We start from the raw sequence: 19,070 nt of genomic DNA on the forward strand, positions 1-19,070 counted from the left end.
GGTCCCCAGAATCTGTGAGAGTAGAATGGGAGGCAGAACCTTCAGTTACCAGGTGCCTCTCCTGTGGAACCAGCTCCCAGTGTCACTTAAAACCTTCCCTTTTGATGAAGCCTATAGTTAGAGCTGGCTCAGGGAAACTTGATACTACTGTTATATTTGATAATTTTCCCACTGATGCCTAGTGGTTGCTTATTTTGTTAATGGTTGGGTTTCTGTTCTCTCTATAATTATTGTAAATGTTTCTGTCTTGCTATGTACAGAGCCTTTAGTTAAGATGCTGTGATTTTTTATGTGCTATACACATAAAGTAAATATGTCTAATCTCCAAAGCCTTGAGGTGCTCACAGTAACATTTATCAGTCATGTTGATGGGTTTTGCTAACAGAGGGACAAACAAATGCATGGTGAGAACATTTCCATTTTCAACTGTATTTCCTGAGCAAATGTACATGTTCTGGTCATTTAAGAAAGCATGCCTTTTGGTACAAAACACATTCTACATTAGACATTTAAAAAAGGCACCTCGTGGCCAAAATATTGTCCAAAAGCCTTTTGAAATTGAGGTTAATGTACCTTTAACAAGCATGCCGGAAGACGGAAACTCCGCCTCTTTTCTACTTCCCCTTTGCTCCACGAGGCTAGGCTAATCAATCCACGATACAGCGATAGTCGGCCTAGTTTGAAGTGCTCCAACATCGAGAATCGATTACTATAGGCCGACTGGATGTCAGTTACTTACTGCGGTGTTGTTTAGCTAACAAAAACACAAAATCATGTTCGTCAGACAGCTGTTAAAGTAATATTTCCTGTAACAACAGGTGTTCATATGTATATATTTTAACCCAGTGCAGGGACTGAAATCCTCTCTAACCGTGTGGGCGGTGTGTAGGCTGAGCTCCGCGGACTGTTTTTGTGCTGCTACGGGGCCCTGTCTCAAAGCCAGCCGCTAGCAGGGGCTTACAAAGCCGTCCGGAGGATTTCATGTTGAAGTCGTCCGGTTGTTGGTGAAAACTAGGTGTTTTCCTGTCGGAAGATGGACACTGACAAATTCAACTATGTTTACAGTTGTGACTTGGATATCAACGTTCAACTTAAAATGTAAGTTTTGACCGAAATCGTCGCTTTCGTTTGGTCATGCTGAGTCAATCTGTCGGGTGACCTGACCGGGTGTGTATGTGGGCACATGAAACCGGTTTACACACTGGCGTTATGGGACAGAAGTCTCCACAACGTAAATAATATTGAATATAATATTCATTATTTAGGGATGGTCATCAGCGAAATTAATGCATGTTTCGTTTTTCTCCGGCTTTGAATACATGTTTTGTAAAGCATATTGTATCAAGTTTAACCGAATGTACCGGCGATGGTAATCGACAGTAATAATTGTGTATTAGCTAGGGCTGAACCACCTTGTGTAAAGTTTCTAATTTACTTAACCCTCAGGGGTCCCTCTGCCCTTTTCGTGGCTTTCTGTTTTTTAATTGTTAAGCCATTTTGTCTGTGTTGAATGGATATAGCTCAAATTTTCCAAAGGTTATTCATTTTTGGTAAACTTTAGAACTGTCATCTCACTTTCTTAAATTAGCCTAAAATGGCTAAGCAGCGCGAGAACTAACAAAAGTGTTCTTCGTGGCAGAAAATAGCCACCTTCCCAAAAACTGCTATAAAAACATTATATATTAATATTTTTTTCCACTTTAAATTGGCACTCTTTTAAAGCTACTTCAGCCTGAAATATATATATCAAATATTAATAATATTTAAAAAATGTTAACCCTTTAAAGGCAGGTTTGTTTTCACAAATCCACTGGTTTTTTACCTAAAAAAACACAAAAACTACAATAATTCCTGTAAAATACATTTCAAGGAATATTTGGTTATTATAATTTTAAGGCCCTAAGATGGGTCAATGATTGACAGCAAGATTGATTTTGATTGCATTGTTAGTTTGTCTGCAGTGGCAGATTTAAAAAAAAAAAAAAAAAACTAACCTAATGTGTTCTTCGAGCCTGAAATCGCCCCATTGAAAACCATTGAAAATACTATTTTTGATCAGACATTTATCTTAACATGAAATAATGCATTTCTTGATATTAAGGTTTCATGTTGGACTACTAGCATTAAATTTAATATTTTTATATTTGTCCACCAGGTGGCGCTATGTTTTCCCATTCAAAGCATTGAGCTAAGTTTCACTGTTTTCTGCACACATTTCTTGCTACTAAAATGATAATTGAGTGCCACTGTTGATGTTGGATAATGTCATGTGTATGTGTTAAAAAATTGTCTGAGTGTGTATTTTATGTCCAACTTCATAAGACTTTTTTCTTAGAAGACCACAGTCAGCGTTATAAAATCATTCAATAATAAAAACAGCGATTCGCCTTTTAGCACTTCAAAGATAGCTTAGCAGCAGGAACCAAAAATAAGTTGGACTTTGTTTCGAGTCTTGCTGAGATAGTTCTAGTATGCATGTGCACTGCAGCCATGGTTATAAGTATGAGCAGTAGTGCAGCAGCAGTCATTTTGGAAATGGAAAGACTTTACACCACACAGGAGGCTTTGGAAATGATCATGAACTCTGAGGATTCAGAGGCCGACATGAATGAGGCCTCAGAAGTAGAAACAGACCAGCTGTTGTCCAACTCCAACTCATCTGAAGACTGATCTGAAGATGAGAGAAGTGGAGGTGGATTATGCTTTTATGAAGACACACAATGGTCTCTTCCATCCCCTGAGAAGGCAAGAATGTGCTACTCCACAAATAAGTAAGTAATACAAAGAAAAGGAAAGGAAGAGAGAAAGGAAATATTACAACAGATGCAAAAGGTGACAATAACCTTGATCAGGTACGTGCCATTACGCATCAGTTACTCACACATTTATTTATTGTTACTCTTATGTTCTTGTCTAAAATATATGTCAGTTTTTTTGTTGCAAATGTCCTTATTTGGCATAACATAAATACTATATGTATCATGAGAAAGAATACTTGGATACATTTTTTTATATTGTTGTTTCAAGTGTTGTTGTTTTTCTTTTGTTAGGTTGTCGGCACCAACCCCTGCAGAAGGAGAATAAAACGGTAGCAACTGGACCTTTCCACAACCTGGTTGATGTTTGGCTGTATAACACCTTTATGCTGTGGTGGGAGAGATGCTGGTGACCCCCCACACATCGAGAGGAGAGGGCAGCTTCCCTGCTCATCAGCTGCTGCAGGGATGGTTGCATACCTGCAGGGTGCTGATGCTGCAGGTCCTTTTCTCATGAGTAAATGTGAGGACAGGAGGCTGTGTCATTTTTGCACTGATAGAAAGACAAGAGTTGGGGAGTTTATGTGCAAAGACCAAAGCCTGTACATTTGCAGTCTCTGCTCCACCTGAGCTGGACTCTCACACATGCTGCAGTCAGTCAGTCAGTCAGTCAGTCAGTCAGTCACTCACTCACTCACTCACTCACTCGCCATCTCTATCTTTTCCTTTCTCCCATCTCCAACAACACACCTAACTGCCCCATGTTTCATATTCAATGTTCATCATTCAGTGTCCTTCTTTGCAAAATAAATGGTTTTTTCAGGTTCAACTTATTATTGTTTGTTTATTTATCTTAAAACAAAATATGGTAATAATTATTTAGCAGGGAAAAAAACATTTCGCTTGTAGCAGGAGACCGATTCAAAATCCATCATATATCACAAGATGAGATTATTAAATTGGATCTGCCACCACAAAAAACTAACAATGCATTAAAATCAATGTTTCTACCAATCACTGACCCATATCAGGGCCTAATACTAATAATAATAACCAAATATTCCTTGAAATATATGTTATGATTGTTACTGGAAATGATAGGAAATTACTGTAGTTGTATGGTTTTTGGGGGGTTTTGTTGATGGAAAAGAAACAGTGGAGTTGCATTAATATAATGGCCTTTAAAGGGTTAAAATGCCAAAAATATAATTAATATTTGACATGTATATTTCAGGATGAAGTGGTTTTAAAAGATAGACTAATTTAAAATGGAAAAAAATATTAATCTATAATATTACAGCAGTTTTTGGGAAGTTGATATTTGCTGCTGCTATGATCGAATTAGACAGTTTTTCTAAAAAAAAATCTGACATTGCAAAAAAAATAACAATGCATCAAAATCAATGTTTCTGCTAATCATTGACTCATCTCAGGTTCTAATAATAATTATAATCAAATCCTCCTTGAAATGTTTTTTATGGAAGTTATTGTTGTTTTTCAATTAAAAACAGTGGAGTTGTGAAAACAAAGTGACCTTTAAAGGGTTAAAATTTCAAAAATATTATTAATATTTGACATGTATATGTCAGGCTGAAGTAGCTTTAAAAGACTGACAATTTAAAGTGGAAAAAAATATTAATAGACAATGTTTTATAGCAGCTTTTGGGAAGGTGGCTGTTTTCTGCCACGAGGAACACTTTAGGGATTTTTTGGAAAAATCTGGCACTGCAAAAAAAATAACAGTGCTTCAAAATAAATGTTTCTAGTAATCATTGACCCATCTCAAGGCCCAATAGTGAGTACAATCAAATTCCTCTTGAAATGTATTTTATGGAAGTTATTGTTGTTTTTTGTTTTTTTTTTCAATAAGAAAACAGTGGAGTTGTGAAAACAAACTGGCCTTTAAAGGGTTAAAATTTCAAAAATATTATTAATATTTGATATGTATATTTCAGGCTGAAGTAGCTTTAAAAGATTGACTCGTTTAAAGTGGAAAAAATATTAACATATGATAATCTTACAGCAGTTTTTGGCAAGGGGCTGTTTTCTGCCACGAAGAACACTTTAGGGACTTTTTTAAGGGATTCCTGAGGGATAATTTTTTTCTGACAAATTGCAGTTGTAATTTGATTTTTGATAGTGTTTTAAGGGTACGACGTTGAAAGCTTTAAAGGAAACATTTATTAAGTTGCACGTTGCAGCTGGGTGGCCTTCATCTCCACCTCCAGTAGCACATTCCCCTCCCAGGTGTGTTGATTAACCTGTAGCGTACAGTTGGCATCAAAACTCAAAAGATGTTTTTGTTGTGGGCTCCTGTCCAAAATGGCAGTCTCTGTAGAGCTGAAACTAGCTTCTGATATAAATATAAAAAGCTCATTCTGAGGTATTAAAATATATATTCATATAGTAAAGTACTTACTTTAACTTAAATTGTATACACAGGACCTTTAAGTCTAGCCTCATTTCAGTGTCAACTGAAAACAAGACTAAGCATCGCCACCATATGAGATTTCATCAAGGCAAGGTTTAGTTCTTATTTATAACCTCTTATAACTTAGCTCCTACAAACAATAACAATAATTAACTGCACAAGACAGGTGCACATTCAGAAATAAAAAATGTGAAAATCAACAACCGTTGATTACTATTGTGAATAAGATCAATGAATGGATTAATGATGTCTGCATAAATGGTAGTCACTGTCATTACACATTTGTAAAACTGTGAAGCCATATATTTTTAAATTATGTGTTGTACTTTATAATAATAATATAAATAATAATAAGGAATTGACTTAAATGCTGCCTTTCAGGACACCCAAGGACACTGTAAATTATAGTCATAGGACATTAAAACATAATTGACTGTAACTGATTCATAACCGATTAATCAAATAATAATTAATCATAGTAATCCTCAATGAAAATTCTCTGACTGGCCTACATTTGGAGGATAAGTAAACAATTCCTCACATTTGTGAAGACAAATCCAAATATTTTTGTTTTATTTCATAATTAAGTGACCATATTCACAACATGTTTTCGAAGTTGGACCGAATTCCTAACACTTAAAGTAAACAATGTTTTAAGCTTATTCTCTCTCCAGTAAATTGAAATCAACCAATTGAACCAGTCGGCACATGACTCCGACAGCATGAAGACCCCACACGCACAACTAGCTCTGAATTAAAATCATGTATGTAGCTTGTGAGTCTAATTATTGCACAATGATAATTAATAAAGTGGTTTAAGGGTGTCAACAATGTAGACACAGTTACAGTTAGCTTATCCTCTTTTTTCTTTCGAAGATGTTAATCTGTTAACTTGTATTAAAAGTTTAAGTAGTTCACTAAATTTAAGACACAAAATGGCTCAGCCAATTAAACGTGAACTTTAGACTCTGTAATTGGTCATTTAATCCTATGAGTTGTAGCCATTTTAATAAACATCTGTGTTTCTTTCTTTTCTCTGTTCTCCCCTCCTCCAGAGGCAGTTTAGAAGGTAAGCGAGAGCAGAAGAGCTACAAAGCACTGCTTAAAGACCCTATGCTGCGGTTCTCTGGCCTCTACCAAGAGAATTGCTCCGACCTCTATGTTACCTGTCAAGTGTTTGCCGAAGGAAAACCGCTCGCCTTACCTGTCCGTACCTCGTACAAAGCATTCAGCACACGATGGAAGTGAGTTCCAGTCTCTGTGTTTAAATGAAAAGGTCAATAAATTGCAGGTTTATGTTCTCAATGGTTGTTAAATTAAAAGTTAAACATTTTACAAATTAGTGACATCTGATGGTGAGAGAAAAAAACAGGGATTTGTCTGCTCATGCCTCCATTTCCCAAGCATGTAAGGGAAATATAGTGGTCTTCACATACCAGAAAGGACATTGTTCTTGGTTTGTAGAGTTAACTTTCGACTTCAAAATGCAAAGCACCCATTGTAGCTGATTTGTTTGTTTGAGCTGCTGTAGAAAAAAATAAACAAGCAACATTTATTGTAGTATTTGCTTTTCTTGTTTACTCTTCTGCTGTATTGTGAAGCTGGAACGAGTGGCTGCGGCTCCCGGTCAAGTACCCAGACCTTCCCCAAAGTGCCCAGGTTGCTCTCACAGTTTGGGACATCTATGGGCCTGGCAAAGCTGTACCTGTGGGAGGCACTACTGTCACTCTGTTTGGCAAGTATGGGTAGGTCTAACATTATATCATTACTTGTGGCGTGAATTATGCCACCAAGTTTCAAGATCAGCGTTTGCTTAAAACAAACAGCTGCAAAGGTTTTATTATAGAAGTGATCAAAAAAAATGTCGTCCTGTCTTGTCCTAGTATGTTCAGACAAGGCATGCATGACCTGAAAGTTTGGCCAGGCGTAGAGGGAGATGGAGGGGAGCCCACCACTACACCAGGACGCACCAGCAGCAGCCTGACAGAGGACCAGATGGGCAGGCTCGCCAAGGTACAACATGTTTCCTATCAGGATAACAGGGTTTAAAGAGAGAAAGATCTGTAATGGTGAAGATGGGGTAAAGGATGTGACTGGAAAGCAGAGAAAAATATGAGTAGAAGAGAAAGGACAGTGTGAAAAGGAAACATTGTGTCCGTTGGATAAAGAGAGAAAGCAAAGCCCTGTCTAAACAAACATCTGTTCCAGGGCCCTGACCTGGAGGTACTCGGTGATGTGAGTACAAGTGGAGGAGTTAGTGTTGGCCATGCAGAATGTGTGATGTGTGTGTGTACAATGCTCAGGCCAAAATGTATTTGCACACTTAATCTTTTTCTTTGTGCCACACAATATTTTATGTCACAGTTATCAGGCTGAAATAAATCACCCTGTGTCAGGAAAGTCAATTCAACTTCTGAATAGAGGTCAGCCGATCGTTTTCTATGGCTGATGCCAGTCTTAAGAAGTCAGTGCAGCTGATGACCACAAAAAAGTGTCATATATTGGCCAAAATCCATTTTTCTGCCATGTGAGTAAAATAAGTAATTAAAAAATAACTAATATTTCTTAATAACAAATTGGACAAAATGTACTTAATTGAAATAAAATTTATTTAACAGTATGTATGCTCTGTCTCCAATCTGCATTTTGTGTCTGCACTGCAGTGCCCTATATTAAGTAGAAAAAAAGTATGAACTAAATATTACAGACATGAATTTTGTTGCACATTATTTATTTGTTTAGCTTTATTAATCAACAAAAACTGCTTGTATTTTTTTTTAAAGAAAAAATAAGGCAAATATTTCGCTGACTATTAGTCATAATTGGTAAGATTATGAAATCCTGTATTTCGCATAAACTAGTATAAATACATTTTGGTGCTGGTGTGAAGACGTGTTGTCCACAGGTATGGCTGTGTTCTTGAACGCATCACACATTAGTTTTTATGTTCTCTTGCGATATGTTGGTGTATTTTGTGTAAGTGTGTGCATGGATTTCATGAAGTCTGAAGTTGTTGAAGCATATATTTTTAATTTTTAGAAGTTGAGGTCAGGGAGTATGTTTTCATTTCATACCACCTGATTGGTGCTATGAAAGATTATTTTTTAAATCATGTCTGTCTTAAAGCAGAAGAGCTTTGGGCTCTATCTTTTAATAACAAGGTTGTTTCTATATATGTTGTTTTAAGGGTGAGTGCTAATTCTAACCTGCTAAGTTGTGGGCTTCCTGTTCATGGCCAAGTGTGTGCTTACATTCCCACACCCACACTGACTGAAGAGTGGATTGGCTGCTGAGTTTGTGAGCAGAGATGCTGGACTGGCTGCGAGCTCACCAGAGTTTGTGCATGATTGGTTGAGCTGTTTGCACACCAGCCAACATGCTGTGACAGGATGTTCTGTTGCAGCAGTAGTGGTGTATTTTCTTAATTTTGTTTTTGTATTTGAGTAAAATGTCTTTCTCCCTCTCTTGTGTCCGTTCAGCTGACGAAGGCCCATCGACAGGGTCACATGGTGAAGGTAGACTGGCTGGACCGGTTGACCTTCAGAGAGATCGAAATGATCAATGAGGTGGGATGATTTAATTAAGTCCATTTACTCGGGGTTTATTAACAATCATGAATCAGCTTCGGAAGTCAGAACTCATTAGCATTCAAAACCAGATTGAAAACATTGCCCCCACCTCCCCATGCTCAAGGCCTCATGGGTTGCCATATCTTCTCTGAAATAAGGAGCTGCAGAGCTGGATTATTGGCTGGATTTTTATCTGTTATTTCAATAAAATGTGTTTGAAAGGTGTGCGAAGAAAGGAATAAATTATGATGACGAGAGGAAAAAAGTAGCACCACGGTTTGCCTGTGACCAGAGCAGGCTACACACACACACCCTCTTATCTAAAAGTCTTCTTTGTGTGTCTCTGCAGAGCGAGAAACGCAGCTCTAACTTCATGTACCTCATGGTGGAATTCCCTCGTGTCAAAACAAATGACAAAGATTACACTATCGTCTACTATGAAAAGGTATTTTCATATTTATGAGCATGAAAGCAAGCTTCATATCAACATGTAATGTCCACTAATTGGGAAACTTCCTGTATAATAAAATGTCTCTAACTGCTGTATTGTTCTGTATATGGTCCCGTGTTAGGATGGAGACGACACATCACCCATTCTTACCAGCTGCGACATCGTCAAAGTTCCTGACCCACAGATGGGAATGGTATGAGGACAAACACATTCATGTTGACTTTGATGTTGTTAGGTGAGTAAAAATTGGAAAATGTTTTGAACTGTTGTCATTTTACTTTCTTTGGTAGGAGAACCTGGTGGAGAGCAAGCACCACAAACTGGCCCGTAGCCTCCGCAGTGGGCCGTCAGATCACGACCTGAAGCCCAACGCTGCAACACGTGACCAGCTAAATGTGAGAAGCTGTTTGTCTTTTTTTGTAGCAGGAAATAAAAATAATCAACAGATCCATTAAAATGTGTAAAAGATGTTTATTTAAAGCTGTAGTGGGTAACGTAAATTCAAACGGTAAATTTAAACAAATGACCATTAGATTCAAACCATTGTCAATGCTGATTAATTTTAATCTGCTCCTCGCACATTTCTCAATAAAGACTTTATTTAGTTTCAGTGTCAATCACTGAAACTGTTCAGTTTTTAATGTATATATGTGTGCATGCCAACAGATCATCGTGAGTTACCCACCAACCAAGCAGCTGAGCTCTGAAGAGCAGGACCTGGTGTGGAAGTTCAGATACTACCTCACCACACAGGAGAAGGTGCGTGTGTTGATCCACATCTACTGTCTTTTAAGAGATCGCTCTCCAAACCTCACTTAAACTAACCAAATCCTCTTTGAATTCTTCCTCCTCATGCTTCAGGCTTTAACTAAGTTCCTCAAGTGTGTGAACTGGGATCTGCCCCAGGAGGCTAAGCAGGCTTTAGAGCTACTGGGGAAGTGGAGGCCCATGGATGTGGAGGATTCCTTGGAGTTGCTGTCGTCCCAGTTCACCAACCCAACAGTCAGACGCTACGCTGTGGCTCGGCTGCAGCAGGCCGATGATGAGGTAGGCACTGATGGCAGAGGTCAGCAGGAGTGTGAATGTGTGTAGGTGGTTGATGGGTTAGTTTGTGTGGAAGGAAGGTTTTTATTCTCTCAAATACAAATATGTTTGAAATATTGTCATAGAGGCCATTAATATGAAACGTCTGAAATGTATTAAAAGACCTTGGTGTTTTTAAAGGTAGTGTATAAAATTTAACTAACTAATTTAGTAGTGGAATTGTGTGTTTCAGCTGAATTACCCTCACTTTACCCTACCTTTCCAAGCTTGCAGGAGAACCTATGTTCAGTTAGCATTGAGCAAAACTCAAAAGATGTTTAGTTTGTCAATTGTGAGCTGTTGTAACCTTTTAGCAAGGAGCTTGTAGGGGTGCACTTTTCTCGCATCTGTCGTTACAAAGTAATCAAAACTTGGATGCTTCCAGCATTACTGAAGTAATAAAAAAACAAAAATGATGGCTGGTAGGTTAGCATTATATTATAGACCAGCTTGACCTACTTCTTTTGTCAGAGTATCAACAGTTGAGCTGAAGGAGTTCTCCTCATTCTAAAAACTTGACAAACTGGCGTGTTGTTACAGCGTCACTCTCGTTTATATGTGCATCTGTGTCTTTATGTAAAAAAGTAATGTACAGTGTTTGTGCAAGCCAAAGGCATGCAACAGTGTTATATGTAAATACAGACCATTTACTTTAGCCTAGGCCGCATAATGAATTTCCAGTATTAATATTATTCACTATAAACTAAACATACTTCAGCAACAAAATATTTCTAGAGCTAAACTGAAACAGTACTGAGTCTGATATGTGCTGATGTGCATCCACCCTCCACCATCACTATATTTATGTACTTCTTTCTTCTCTAGGATCTGCTGATGTATCTTCTGCAGCTGGTTCAGGCGCTCAAATATGAGAACTTCAGTGATATTCAGGGAGGCCTGGAGCCAGGCAGCAAGAGACACAGCCAGGGACTTTCAGATGACTCGGCACTGGACAGGTTAGTACTTTGGATTAGGAATTGTAACAGCTACTTTGGCTGTGGATCATTAATATATCAACACTGTTCGCAGCTTTAGGAGGAAGCCACATGTGGAAGCTGTCCTGTGATCAATTCTACGTCCAGTTGCCTGGATCTAAATTTATCCCAGTCATTCTCACTTGATTATTTTTCTTTTAGAAACCATTATGAAGTCATTGGGTTTTTGTGATTATTGGCATATCCACAGCTCTGCTGAGAGCAGAGAATTGCAACTGCACCCGTGTTGACCTAAAAATAAAACTCACTCCATCATGTTCTCTGATGCATTATTATTAATCCGTTCTGGTTTCTTTGTCCTGTTTGTGTAGTTCACAGATTCTATCTGGCACATCTGTATCCTCCACTGTGCCACAGAAAGGCAAGGAAGGAGCTGACAATGAGAGCCTGGAGGTAAAAATGTATATGGCATATGTATATATATATATAAATGACATAGTTAAATTAATCTTGAACTGCATGGGCATTGGGCAATGTACAATATGTGCTGCATCATGTCACTTGACCTCTGCTACCACCCATTGGCTTTATTTTACATATCAGCTTAGGTGATATTGATGTCTCAAGACTGCCAGCACAACATTTGTTGCTGTATGGATTCAGTAACATCTGAGTAGATCCATGCATACATTTTTCATTACACTAATTCGCATTTACTTTTTTAAATGTTCTGTATTTAAGGTTTTTTTAAGCACAAATTGTAAATATGCTTTGAGCAGGTTGATTAAAAACCCAACAATCGAGAAGGACACATTCATGAAGCAGAAGCTGGAGTGTTAATTGTGTTTACCTGTCATGATGATGTATGAGAAAAGTCAGCACTGTGTGTCTTTTGTAGCAGGACCTGTGTACGTTCCTCATATCCCGTGCTTGCAAGAACTCCACACTTGCCAACTATTTGTACTGGTGAGTACACACAGCTCGGACTGTTTGTTTCCTGACCAGAGCAGTTTAGTTTATGACTGCTGAGTTTGTGCATCTCTGAGCAAACCCATTTGATTTTCCCAACCAGGTATGTGATCGTTGAGTGTGAAGATCAGGACACACAACAGAGAGATCCTAAAACCCATGAGATGTACTTGAACGTCATGAGGAGGTTCAGTCAGGCTTTACTCAAGGTCAGCAGATATCTTTGCATTACAACAGACGCATTTACTCTCCTCCTCTCAGCATTTGTGTTATTTATTAATGCTCTTTCTTTGCTCCAGGGGGATAAGTGTGTGAGGGTGATGCGGTCACTCTTGGCTGCCCAGCAGACATTTGTAGACAAACTGGTGCAGTTGATGAAAGCTGTGCAAAGGGAGAGTGGAAATCGCAAGAGGAAGGTAACAAAATGAAATTGCTTTTGAAATGCCTATTAAAATAGAAATTAGCCATAAATATCCCATACCTACTACTCAAGAAAAAAACAATTCAAGCAGGTTTTTGTCTTTTTCTTTTGCATAATCTCTGCGCAATGCTATGAAATTAATGGTACACCTGAACATTTAACAGAAATTGAACTGTCACTTTTTAACTTAATGTTCTCCATGTAATTCATATAACATGTTGCAGTAACTTGCACCCTTGCTATATTTAGTTTTGCACGCTATATAAAGAAATCCTGCCATTTTTTGTTTATTTTACAGTAGCCTGACTTCTTCGGATGCAAACATTGCATTAACTGGAGCTGATCCTGTTGAGTCAAGTTTACATGAGTGTGTGTCTGTCTGTGTGTAGACGGAGCGCCTGCAGACTCTGCTGGCGGACAACGACAAGGTGAACCTTTCAGAGATTGAGCCAATTCCTCTTCCTCTGGAGCCTCAAATCAAGATCAGAGGGATCGTCCCTGATACAGCTACACTCTTTAAGGTACTTTATTCTCATTAATCACTTCCTCATCAGTTTAAGTCATTGAGAGATCCTTAAATACAAAGGTTATCATTTGGTCTGTGTGTGTGTCAGAGTGCACTGATGCCGGCCAAGCTGATCTTCAAGGCTGAGGATGGTGCCATGTATCCAGTTATTTTCAAACATGGAGACGACCTCAGACAGGACCAGCTCATCCTGCAGATCATCTCACTCATGGACAAAGTAAGAATACTTACTCCAACATTCATATTAAAATTTAAGTGTGTGATTGGTCAGTGATCTCTTTGGCCATCTCAGATGATTGGTCATCTCACTAACTTGCTTTAAGTTTGTTATCATTTTTTCTTTGTACCATCTTTGATTTTTGAACGAGTGTGTTGCAGGTATAATGTTAATGAGTGTCCAACATTTTGATAATTATACCACAGAATACCACTTAAAAAATGACAATTTGTCTTCAGCTTCTGAGAAAAGAGAATCTGGACCTGAAGTTGACTCCTTACAAAGTTTTGGCAACCAGCACCAAGCACGGTAGGACCACTCATTACTCTTATAATAAATGCAGTTTTATAGATTGTATTAGTATTATGTACTAGTTATGTTGAAAACACCTTTTTTAATAATCTGGATAAAAACTGACAAAGGACATGTGGCTTTAGTTGGTTGTTTTCTCTATAAATGCAAGGAACGCATGTCTGTGACCATTCAAATGCACAAAATAAAGCGCTGAAATACAAAACTACACAAAAACAGGTACACATTGATCATTTATCAATAAAAGAACATCTTAGAATAATTAGGAAAAACATTGTTTTTGTTTAAGGTTTTATGCAGTTTGTCCAGTCTGTTCCTGTTGCTGAAGTCCTGGCTACTGAAGGCAACATCCAGGTGAGATGTAGTTTACATGTGATATGTAAAATGTAATAAAACGACTCACAAAATAATATTTTCCTTTTAATCATACCATATGTTTTAACAGAGCTTCTTTAGAAAACATGCACCAAGTGAAAAAGGTCCGTACGGCATCAGTTCCGAGGTGATGGACACCTATGTTAAAAGCTGTGGTGAGAGTTCTATCAGATGTGGTGTCAGTCTGTTGGTATGATTTACTTTGAGAACACACAAACTCACGAACAGTTCACTGATCTCTGACTTCCAGCTGGTTACTGTGTCATCACATACATCCTCGGAGTAGGGGACAGACATCTTGACAATTTGCTACTGACAAAGACAGGTGAGGAAAAAGGCTCCACATATGTACTCTTTCAATGTACGTCACAGTTTGCTGAACTGTTGAGAACAAGAATCTTCTCTCTTCCCTTTAGGGAAGCTCTTCCACATCGACTTCGGCTACATCCTGGGCAGAGACCCCAAACCGCTGCCTCCACCCATGAAGCTAAGTAAAGAGATGGTGGAGGGGATGGGAGGCATGCAGAGTGAACAGTACCAGGAGTTCAGGAAGCAGTGCTACACCGCCTTCCTGCATCTCAGGAGGTGGGTCTAAAAGCGTGGCAGCAGGCACATCTCGTTTTGATATGTAGCAATAATAATCAACATGCAGTATTTGCGTAAACCAAGCATATCTGTCCACTCCCATGTTGGTAAGATAAGTCATTTATTAGACCCACAACAGCAGCAAAGACAGTAAAGGTTATACATAATAAACAAGCACATCTTTGAATTTACAATATATAAAAAATATTGACATTTGAGAATATAAAAAGTATGGATAGTAAGTCACCAAAAATATGTATGAGGTTGATATTTTTAGTGTAAACAAGGATTACACATGAGATATTGCACTTATATTGCACCTCTGAATTTACAATGGCTTGGTTGCACATAGGATAAGTAACATGTTACATGTGATATACTGAAAGCTGTGCTTTTTATACAGTCTAACAGCAGCAACAGGGAGGAAGGACCTACTAGTAAATCATGAGAACATGATGCTGATTTGACTTAAGACCAGTATGGATTGGCCTGATCCAATGTTTTTACAATTGAGATTCTGCCAATAATGATCCAGTATTTGTCTTGATAACGGAGCTGCACAGTACACCATTTTAAATAAAATAAAATAAATGTTACTGTCGGCAGAATAAATCATTTGATTGGGATACATCACCACCTTGAACTTAAAGGTGAAGTAAGTAGTTTATAGTGACATCTAGAGGAGAGGCTGAAATTTACAACAACGAACTGCTCCTCTGCTCACCCCCTCCCTTCCCTGAGCGCTACGGTATCCTCAGCCGGTCAAATGTCGTCCTCGTCGTCTTTCTCCGTGTCAGCAGATGAGGTTCTAGTATTTATTCAGACAACGAGAGGGAGGGGGAGGGGGCGAGTACAAGGACGAGGGATAGCTCTTCGTGGCCGCGGTAGAGCTGTCAGAAGCCGGCAAGGGAGAGGGCGAGCTACCGCGGCCGTAGCAGACGAAGCAGAGAGAGTGAAGGCGGGACTTCTGCTACAAGTAAAGGGACGCTTGATTTGTTCTCTCGCGTTTGTCCTTACAGGCTCTGGTAGAAACATGGCGTCCCCTGTTGCATTGCCAAAAATGCAACAGGGGCCCGCGACCATGTTATTTTACATGACTTTTTGAAACACTACGAAAATGAAACAAAAAATTATTATACAGCGACGAGACAATGCAGGAGCACATAATATGTATAAAAAAGTGGATTTTGGGTCATATAAACCCATAAATACTACACGGTGTCCCTTTAAGTCAGTGAAACATCCATTTCTCTCCATTTCATTCTGCAGATACTCCAACCTGATCCTGAATTTGTTCTCGCTCATGGTGGATGCCAACATCCCTGACATTGCTCTGGAACCTGACAAGACTGTTAAGAAGGTAAGTGTGTTATTACACTTGAATGCAGTTATTCTATATTGTGTATCTTTTTATGTCTCACTATACCAAAGTTCTTTTAGTTTTGTAATGTGCATACTTACATACTTTAAATTTGTTTACATTTATTGTTACATTTGTATTGCCTCGTGGTGCTGTTATTTATATTATTTTTATATTAGTTTTTTTAAGTAGCATTTCAAGTTTCTGAAAATAATTATTACAATTGTTTTGTAATGTCGCATTGGTCAAAATGGGTTGAAAAACCCATTGAAACCCGTTGATAAATGGTAAAACTTTTTAGGTGCCAGTTACCTAGGACAATAGTATCAATGATGATACCCACTTAATAAATTGATTAGTTGAAAAATGTTGAATTGGAGTTGTCACGAATAGTGTTTCACAAACTCAAATGAATCAGTTTTAATGATGCAAGGAAACCAGGACATATTCTCATTGGAGAAGCTGACCTTGTTTTAATTATTTAAAAAACGACATTCAAACCAATTTGAATCGATTATCAAAATAGTTGACATTCAATCAGCAATCAATCAATCAATCAATTAATTAATTAATTAATTAATTAATTAATTAATTGATTAATTAATTGTTGCAGCCCTAGACACTGTACTGGACTATGACATTGTGGTGACACTTTTGGACATCTTACTGAAGTTTGACATCTTGGTAAAAATGTGAGGCCTCTGGACACTATGACTTTGTATTGAAATTTTTGTTGCACCTGTACCTTATTTCCTGGTGACTGTAAAACAACAGCTGACTATTTTTGCCTCCAGGTGCAGGACAAATTTCGATTGGACCTGTCAGATGAGGAGGCGGTTCATTACATGCAGAGTCTGATCGATGAGAGTGTGGGTGCTTTGTTTGCTGCTGTGGTCGAGCAGATACACAAGTTTGCTCAGGTAAGAACACAGGGACATGGTTATCTCAAAACAGTTGAGATGATTGTCTGATTCCCATCACAAACTAAAGTAACAGACAATTATTTACAGAAATTACTGCTGCATATAAGATTAAGATTAAGATTCCCTTATTAGTCCTCAGTGTGGAAATTCCAATTACTGCAACCGTGAATTAGTGAACACACACAGCACACAGTGAGGTGAAGTACAAACTAACCCGGAGCAGTGAGCTGCCTGCATTCAGCGGCGCTCGGGGAGCAGTGAGGGGGTTAGGTGCCTTGCTCAGGGGCACTTCAGCCGCGGACTGGTCGGGGATCGAACCGGCTACCTTGCTGTCGCAAGCTCGAAGCCATTTTCATAATAACAAACATATGAATAAGCATCTTTGTTTGCCCATATTCTCTGCAGGGATAGTATGATAAAAAATTTCGTCCAAATGTCACTTATACATCATAGTATAATATGTTGAAAATTTGACAAATAAGTCATAGTATATTTTTATTATTAATATAAATATATTTTTTGTCAAATTTTGGACGACATACAAAAGGATAACTTTTTGGTCAAATTTAGACAACATACTATACGATGACTTTTTGGTCAAATTTTGGACGATATAGTAGTAGGTCAATTTGAAAAATTTGACTAAAAAGTCATACTGTCACTGTTCTCATCTCAGCTGACAGCTTATAACTCTGTCCTTCTCTCTCTTCAGTACTGGCGTAGATGAGCAGATGCTTCTGAGTGGAGAATGAAAAAGTTTGAACGCACGGCTGATGACACGTGACTGACGCAGTGTGCAAGAGAACTGAGTGAAGAAACGCGTTGACACTGTAAGAAAAAAAAAGGCCAAGAATGCACTGCCAACTTTCACTGCAAGAAGGCTAAACAGGGACATGAATACCTTTGTTTGCTTGTGTATATATATCATGTATATTAATTATTGTATGAATTAACTTTATGGCCAAATAAAAGACTATTGATACAACTCAACTCGCTGGTCATTTGTGCTTAAGTATATTTCTGAAGTGTTTTTTAGCCCCAAAAAAGTTCTGCCATAAAGTATGACTTTTTTTGGCAAATTTTGGACCACATACTGTAATGACATTTTTTTGGCAAATTTTGGACAACATACAAAAGAACGACTTTCTTGTCAAATTTTGGACGACAAAGAAAGAACAACTTTTTGGTCACATTTTGGACGACAGTATAGTATGACGTTTTTGTCAAGTTTTGGACCAAAAAAATGCTTTTCAAAAAATGGTCACTTTTGGACGACAGTATAGTATGACGTTTTTGTCCAATTTTGGACCAAATTTTTTTTTTCAGATAATGGTCACATTTTGGAAGACATAGTATATTATGATGTACTACTTACTCCCGTATGACGTTTTTGTCCAATTTTTACAGTGGCCCAGAGGTGTCAGGACAAATACAAAAGCCACAACACGAATACAAAAGCCACAACACGAATGCAAAAGCCACAACACAAATGCAAAAGCCACAACACAAATGCAAAAGCCACAACACAAATGCAAAAGCCACAACACAAATACAAAAGCCACAACACAAAAGCAAAAGCCACAACGGAAGTGACCTACAACAGAAGTGAACGGAACCGGATGTTGACAATTTTTTTTTTTATGGATGTTGATAATGCGGCGGTAAGGACCGTGATTATTAGTTAAAGCGGAACTAGACCGAAAGTTCCTATTATCGCTGTTTTTTTTGGTGTGTATCTGCGTCATTACCTTGTTTATGAAGCCTGACGGTTCGAAACAAACAGTTCAGCCATTGCTGAGAACGTTGTGTTTTATTGTAATCTCGGGGCTCAACGAGATCACTGACAATCCCGTAATAGTTACGTAAGCAGCGGTTCTCCTGAACAACCGATCGTCCTGCTCCGGGCGGTAGTCCGGGTACATCCGGTTGTGTACATTGAACCGCAGAAGAAGAATAACGTCCGTTGTGGAGGTGTTTCACGAGCAACAGTGTCTTCTGACTCTGGGTCTGACTCCGGTTTAAAGTCATAAAAGGGACTGCGGCGGGGAGTCGTGACGAAGCTATTTTTAAACACTGTTAAAACGATGTTTTGATAATGAGTAGCAATGCATCCACCGCTCCAGAGAGGGAGCTGCGCTTCTGAGAGCTGACGTGATA

General features: G+C 38.4%; 1 protein-coding gene across 1 annotated transcript; it reads left to right on the plus strand.

Moving 5' to 3' along the window:
- The first annotated feature begins 734 nt into the window (after window positions 1-734).
- pik3c3 (phosphatidylinositol 3-kinase, catalytic subunit type 3) lies at window positions 735-17,866 on the plus strand. The gene is made up of 26 exons (XM_083903290.1): window positions 735-1,098; window positions 6,243-6,431; window positions 6,789-6,932; window positions 7,071-7,200; window positions 7,396-7,422; window positions 8,667-8,753; window positions 9,106-9,201; window positions 9,329-9,400; window positions 9,498-9,602; window positions 9,874-9,966; window positions 10,069-10,254; window positions 11,116-11,246; window positions 11,597-11,678; window positions 12,124-12,191; window positions 12,298-12,403; window positions 12,494-12,610; window positions 13,005-13,136; window positions 13,230-13,358; window positions 13,598-13,667; window positions 13,960-14,024; window positions 14,116-14,200; window positions 14,296-14,370; window positions 14,462-14,630; window positions 15,900-15,990; window positions 16,785-16,910; window positions 17,626-17,866. The coding sequence occupies exons 1-26, from the start codon at window positions 1,034-1,036 to the stop codon at window positions 17,638-17,640; spliced, it is 2,655 nt and encodes an 884-aa protein (XP_083759416.1). The 5' UTR covers window positions 735-1,033; the 3' UTR covers window positions 17,641-17,866.
- Window positions 17,867-19,070: the final 1,204 nt, after the last annotated feature.

Source organism: Microchirus variegatus, assembly GCF_963457635.1.
Source record: "Microchirus variegatus genome assembly, chromosome: 2".
Lineage (NCBI taxonomy): Eukaryota > Metazoa > Chordata > Actinopteri > Pleuronectiformes > Soleidae > Microchirus > Microchirus variegatus.